Raw genomic sequence first — 6,562 nt, 5'->3', positions numbered from 1 at the left:
CCAATGCTTTCCCCGGCTGGAAGCTTCCAGGGGTCTCACCCTGGTTCCCCGGGCTCCTGAGGCTCTCCTACCCTGGCCAAGGACCCTCTTCCAGGCCTGGTAGATATGCCGGGGCGGCCTCTCTGCCTCCCTGTCTGCCCTAGCCCAGGCCTCACTTTACCCGAAGCAGAGTAACAGGTTGACTAGAGAGGCGTGGTCTCCAGAGCTCCTTCACTCTGACGTCCAGAGGTCTGCGAGGAGCAGAGGACCAACCACAATCACTATCTTTCAGAGAAAGTGAAACCTGGTCCCCAACCGTCACCACGGCGACTCCCCCACCCTGGCTTCCCCTCTGAGCTCACAGCTTCCCCATCTCCTCTGCCCCCCACACTACCCCTCAACAGCTAGTACTTGGAATTGGACTTTCGTCTTTCTTTTTTCCTTCAGAGGACTTTTGCCTTTTATGTCCATGACAGCGGCAGCACTACGAGCCTGGCCCAGGAAATGCTTTTCGAGTCCTCATTTTACAGGTGGGGCCGCTGAGGCCCAGAGACATTAAGTGACTTTCCTCTGGTCACACAGCATGTCAGCAGGCTTAAACCCTAATTTCCTGTGTCTCTTGTTCCCCCCCCAGAGGACCCTGTCTGTAAAGAAAGGGCCTGGCTGCAGGCTATGGGCCTGGGATAAGGAAGGCTGGTTGCTGGGGGGCGGGGGGCATGATGGGAGAAAGGAGATGGCTGGGAGCCCCGGTGGGGGATGCAGGTCCTGGGGCCAGAACCACAATCTCGGGGCTGCCAGCCTGGGTCTGGCTCTGTGCCCAGAGCCCGGTGGTTTCCGCTCACAGATGTCCCAACAGCCCCAGTAGGAGGGCGGGAAGGGCACTCAAGAAGGAAGATGTCTCGCTCCCCTCAGCCCCAAACCACAGTGGCTTGTGAGGTCGATGGCTCCTGGGCCAAGCCTGGCCTGCGGGCCCTCCAAGTACCCAGTTGGCACACTCTCCCCTCTATCCTGGGCACGGCTCCCTGCAGATGGCGTGGACCCCCTTGCTCCCTGCTCACCCCAGGAAGGCTGAGGCTGCGGTTTGCATCATCCTTGGGCGTGGGGCTGACCTCGAAGAACGAATTCGAAGAAAACAGGAGGAGGAGCAGTTTGCCACCGCACCCAGCGCCCATTGGCCGCCCGTGGAAACTTTGGTTTTTGGGGTCATGTTCCCAGAAGGCCTGCCCTTCCCCCCCCTCCCCACCCACCTCACGAGGTGTTGGCCAATCGCCCTGGCGGGCATAAAGTGGCTGCCAGCCCGCAGGGCTCCCAGCCAGGAGGTGTCACCCCCAGCAGGCGCCGGCCGGAGCTTGGGCACCCAGCATGCGGGCACAGCTTATGCGGAGGACGCTGCCCAGTAAGTACTTCCTTCCTCTCCACCAGCACCCGCTTGCTGTGCCCACGGGCACCAGCGGGGAGCAGGGGCACCTTCTGTCCTTCAGGAGCTGGGAAGGCCAGGCACCAGAAGGATGCTGAGAAGGGGAGAGAGCCGGGAGGTCAGCAAAGAAAGTGGTCCACTGAGAACACAGCATCTTCACAGGGTAGAGAAGGAGTATCCCTGGAAGGCTTCTAAGGGGAGGTGATATAGAGGCGACTGCGGGAGCAAGAGAATAAGGAAAGGGGATAGATTGAGGGAGAAGCCAGGGAAGCAGGAGGGAGGTGGGTGCCGTGCTGGGCAGAGGAGGAAGCTGCAGAAGCTGAGCAGGAAAGCAGTGTGATGTCTGGAGGGGCGGTGAGGCCTCCTTCTTGCCCTGATTCACAGGGTCTGGGATGGAGAGACACAGTCCGCCAGGCCCGGGGACCCTGGAGCCCACACAATCACACAGCACGCATAGCCACACCCACAGGGTGACATGCACACAGAGCCACGTGATGTCATTCAGAGCCCTCAATCTCACCAACCCGGGAACCCCCACATGCAGCCTGGGCCCCCAGGGTGGGCTGGGCACAACGCTTGTGTGCGGCCAGTTTGTTCCTCTGCCTCACTCAGACCTGGACACACCCATGAAGACACCCTAGTCCCACGTACACACAGCGCTCACATGGAACCCCACCCCCACCGCGCCCAACCCGGCTGCAGATACCTGGGGAGGTAGCGAGGAGTGCCCTGTGGTCTCAGTGCCTGGGTGGCCAGCCCCTCAGCCGTCCCCAGCAGCGTCTTCCCCAAGGGGCTGGACGGTTCTTAGGAAGGGAACATGGAGTCACTGCCTTCCGGGCCATTGCGCCACAGGCCCCTTCCGACCACATGGCTGCCGGTGCCCGGGGGGTGGGTGTGGGGAGGCTGCCAAGCAGTGACTATGCCCCCCCCACCCCAAACAGCCTGGCTCATAGCATCCCTGGTGGGCATGATAGAAGTGGCCACTAATGGAGAGAAGAGGAAGGTGCACGAGGTCGAGGACAGTGCTGGCCTTGTGTGACCTGGGCAAGCCCTTCTCCCCCAGTGCCTTGATTTTCCTGTCAGTAGAATGGCGCTATGGTCTAGATGATCCCACACATCCTTTGCAGACAGAACCTTCTGCGGGAAAGGCAGCCGCTCTGGCTTGGGCAGGCATAGCTCCGGGCACCAGGCTGCTCCCAGGCTGAGCCCACCTGCACAGAATGCCAGGGGCTGTGACGGGAGCCCAGGGTCTTGGCCCAGAGGTCTTGCAGAGAGCAGCCCCACCTGGGCTGCCCTGTGTCAGATCCTGAGGTTGGCAAGATTGGCAGGCACAGGAACTCCTCTCAAGGGCCTGCTTGGTGAAGCCCAGCCACTATTCTGGATGCTGGGCAGTGACTCACTGGGGAGGTGGTGGTGGCCCCAGCAGGTGCTGCAGTGCATGCACAGTGCCCAGCCCCACCCTCGACAGCACGAAGCCTGAGACGATGGGCTATGCCCTCTGAGGCCCTTGGGGGTGGCCTCCCTGACCTCCCCAAGTCAGGTGACACCCCCCCCTTCTCTGCCCCAGGTCTGGTCCTCGGACTCCTGTTCCTGAGCACGCCGGCCATGGGCAGCTGTTTGGACAAGTACCAAGAGCTGCTTGGGCAGCTCCAGAAGCAGGCGGACATCATGCAGCGCACCAGCCTGCTCCTGGACCCCTATGTGAGTGCCTGGCCCCTGGTGGCATCTGAGGCTCAGAGAACTAGGTTAGGGCAGGAGTGAGCCCAGAGAGGATGAGGCCCAACTCCCATTCACGCAACTCCCACTCCATATGGGGCCGGTGGGGAAACCAAGTCCCTGTGTTATTCCAGGGCCACAGTGAACTCTCCAGGCCTAACTCTGAAACACTAAGGAGATGACAGAGCTTTCCCAGCTTGTCCCAACCCTCAGGTGTAGTGTAGAGACACAGCAGTCACCAAAACAGAGACCTGCCCTCCTGAAGCCCACGGTTACACTCCCCGCACCACAATCACCACCTGGGCAGTCACCCCAACCAGCCCCCCAGCATCCTTCTGTCCCCTGACACTGGGGAGTCCTCACCCCTCTCTGGCCTCAGTTTCTTGATCTGTACAACGGGAGGATTGGATGGGGTGCATGAGGTCCAGCATTTCAAGGCAGACCAGAGCAGACTTGTCTGTGTGTGTGTGTGCGTGTGCACGCGTGCACGGTGGGGGCTCTAGCGCTAACCCCCTGATTCTCCTTTCCCTCCAGATCCAAAGCCAAGGTCTGGACAAGGATGGACTGAAGGAGCACTGTCGGGAGCGCTCCGGGGCCTTCCCCAGCAAGGATGCCCTGCAGGGGCTCGGCAGGTGGGAATTCCTGCGGACCCTCGACACCACGCTGGGCCGCGTTCTGCACAGACTGACTGCCTTGCGGCGGGACATCCCCAGAGCCCAGGACTTGGAGACGCTCAATAGGGCGAAGCAGAACATTCGCGGGTTCAAGAACAACATCCACTGCATGGCCCAGCTGCTTCCAGGCTCCTCGGAGACAACGGAGGCCACTCCAACAGGCCCGGGGACGTCTCCGTCGCCCACCCCCACCTCAGACACCTTTCAGCGCCGGCTAGAGGGCTGCAGGTTCCTGCATGGCTATCACCGCTTCATGCACTCCGTGGGGCAGGTCTTCCGAGAGTGGGGGGAGAGCCCAAGTCGGAGCCGGAGACACAGCCCCCACCAGGGCCTGCGGAAGGGGACCAGCAGGATGCAACTCTCCAGGAAGAACAAGAGACTCCTGCCCAGGGGGCAGCTGCCCCGGTAGCCTTAGGGGCAGCCCTGGCAGATAAAGGATCCACAGGTACTGTGTAGGATGGCATCTCCCCTGGGGCCTCCAAACCCCGCTCCCCTCTGTTCCCCACCTCTCAGAAGTGCACTTTAAGGGGTGGGAGCCAGGCAGGCCGCTCTACCTCCTCCGGGCTGGGACAGTAGGGTCAGGCCATTGAGCCCCCAGCCCTGAGTTCCCCAGTCTCAGTGGGGTGGCCGGGTCAGGCCACGCGGGGCCAACTTTCCATTGATTCAGGGGTCTGATGACACAGGTTGACTCATGGCCAGACTGACTGCCCCCCCTGCTCTGCTCCCCAGAGGCCTGCCGGCCCTTCCCTCTCATGACTTGCCGGGCTGTTGCCCCCAGACTTCCTCCTTTCCATGGTGGCTTGGTTCCGAGGGGGAGGTCAGGGCCTGAGCAGGCCTCCTATGCCTCATTGCCAGTCTCAGGCCAGACACCTGGACATCTGGGTGACCTCACTTTAGGCAGCTGTGACAGGGGCAGAGTGTCCTAGAAGGAGCACTGATCTGGGTGGGGGGGCGGGGGACACGCTAAGAACAGGGCTCAGGTCCCAGTTCAACCCCTAACTCACTGTGTGGCTTCAGACAGGCCACTTTACCTCTCTGGACCTCAGTTTTCTCTTTGTGATTCAAGGGGATTGGTGTAAAGCCCTCTCTGCTTGCCAGTCGCTGGGATTCGGTGACATAGAGTGGCTATCGGAATGCAGTGCAAATGGACATGGCCAGAAGACTTGAGTTCTCTATAGACCTATTGCCTGGAAGCGCTCAGTCTTGGGTCCCGGCTGCTGGCTGCTCCCCCTGGTGGTGCATCATGAAATATCCTCACGCTGAAACAATGGTTGGGGGGGCGGGCAGAAGCGGCTGGGCCAATTCTTTGGAGGGATATGACTAATTTATCGATTTTTATCAGTTTTTATCTGTTTCCTATTTATAAGGCTTATTTATGATGTGTATTTAATGTTAATATTGTGCCAACATATATTTAAAACTTGCCTGGTTTCTAAAGCCCCTGTGTCTCTCTGTTACCTTGTGGGAAAGGATTTGGGGAGTCTGGCCTCTTGAAGAGATGGAAGCTCCGACTTGGTGGGGTGTCTCAAACACAGACAGGGCATTTATCTCATCTGAACGTGACTCCTTGAGATGCTAGGGGCTAGGGGTGTCGGGGTTTAGGAGCAATAAGGGAGGGAGGAAGGCTGGAGCTGTGGTCACCTGTGGGTGTGTGCCTGGGAGTCCGTATGCTGATGTGGGTTCCATGAAATAGACAAGATACTAACAGACCCTGCCTCAGATGTGGCCTGTGACCTGCTCTGTCCTTGAACCTGCTTCCTGGGGGGCCCTAGGGGGTAGGAATTCCACCTGGCCACCAGAAAACCGGGCTCCCTCCTGATGCTCAGAAGCTCCACCTTTTCTTTAATTTTGAAATTTCTTAATGCGTGACAAGAACATCCCCGAAACAGAATGGGTATTAACAGTGAAGCACTATATAAAGGAGCCCCCTCCCCACTTAGTAAATAGGGATATAGTATAAACAGATGTGAAAGAAGGTGAACCCTTGAGGATTAAATGCAAACCCTAAAGTTGTACACAACATGACGTTGTATATATGTCGATGAAGGCTAAGGCAGCAGCTACAAAGGAAGAGCTAACAGAAGTGGATGAACTTGACCTGGATCCATCCCTGGCCACCCCAACCTCCTGGGACTGGGGGCCGAGATGGGAACAGGACTTAACATCAGGGGTGGAGGAGAGCCCCATGTGGGACTCTCTGTAATAGATATGATCCACTTTGCAGATGAGAAGACTGAGTCTTAGGGAGACTGAGTGACCTGCCCACGTCCTCAGAACAAATTTACAGGGATGGCGGGCATGTTGAATTCAGGTCCTTCAGATGCCAGGGCAGGAGCATCTTCTGTTACCCTTCAGCCTCTGTAACTTGGCCAACAATGTCATTGAGTCCCTGAGGGCACAGAGCTCCCAGGCTAGTGGGCAGACAGGCAACAGACACGCAGAAGAACCAACAGGACATTGCAGCATGAGCTCGGCAAAAACTGACGCAGGGTGATGTAACAGCGAGAGACACAAGCAGCAGGGGTGGTCAGGGTGGCATCTGGAAGAGGCATCTCCAAAACCGGAATGATGCACAGGAGAAGGGGCGGGGCCTGCAGGTGGTGGGAACGGCTAGGGCAAAGGCTCCAAGCATTCAAGGATCAGCATATAGTGAGTGGGGGGCATCGCTGATTTATCAAAAAGGCCCAGACAAGGAAAGTGTCTTACTCAAGATCACAGATGGAACTCCAGTGCAGAACTCCAGGCCCTGACTCGCAACCAGCAGTCTTCCCGGGCA

General features: G+C 58.6%; 1 protein-coding gene across 2 annotated transcripts; it reads left to right on the top strand.

Annotated features, from left to right (window-relative positions):
• The first annotated feature begins 1,306 nt into the window (after positions 1–1,306).
• On the top strand, positions 1,307–5,208 carry OSM (oncostatin M). 2 transcript variants are annotated; one of them, XM_032395172.1, is made up of 4 exons: positions 1,307–1,375; positions 2,964–3,097; positions 3,647–4,231; positions 4,853–5,208. In XM_032395172.1, exons 1-3 carry the CDS (start codon positions 1,342–1,344, stop codon positions 4,193–4,195), a joined length of 717 nt encoding a protein of 238 aa, XP_032251063.1. In that variant the 5' UTR covers positions 1,307–1,341; the 3' UTR covers positions 4,196–4,231; positions 4,853–5,208. The 2 variants fall into 2 exon arrangements, with proteins under 2 accessions (XP_032251063.1, XP_032251062.1); XM_032395171.1 differs by lacking the exon at positions 4,853–5,208 and having other exon boundaries at positions 3,647–4,692.
• The last annotated feature ends 1,354 nt before the right edge of the window (positions 5,209–6,562 follow it).

Source organism: Phoca vitulina, unplaced genomic scaffold (assembly GCF_004348235.1).
Source record: "Phoca vitulina isolate PV1807 unplaced genomic scaffold, GSC_HSeal_1.0 scaffold82, whole genome shotgun sequence".
NCBI lineage: Eukaryota > Metazoa > Chordata > Mammalia > Carnivora > Phocidae > Phoca > Phoca vitulina.
Note: the sequence above shows the minus strand (reverse complement) of the source record. Positions and strands in the feature narration are given on the sequence as shown.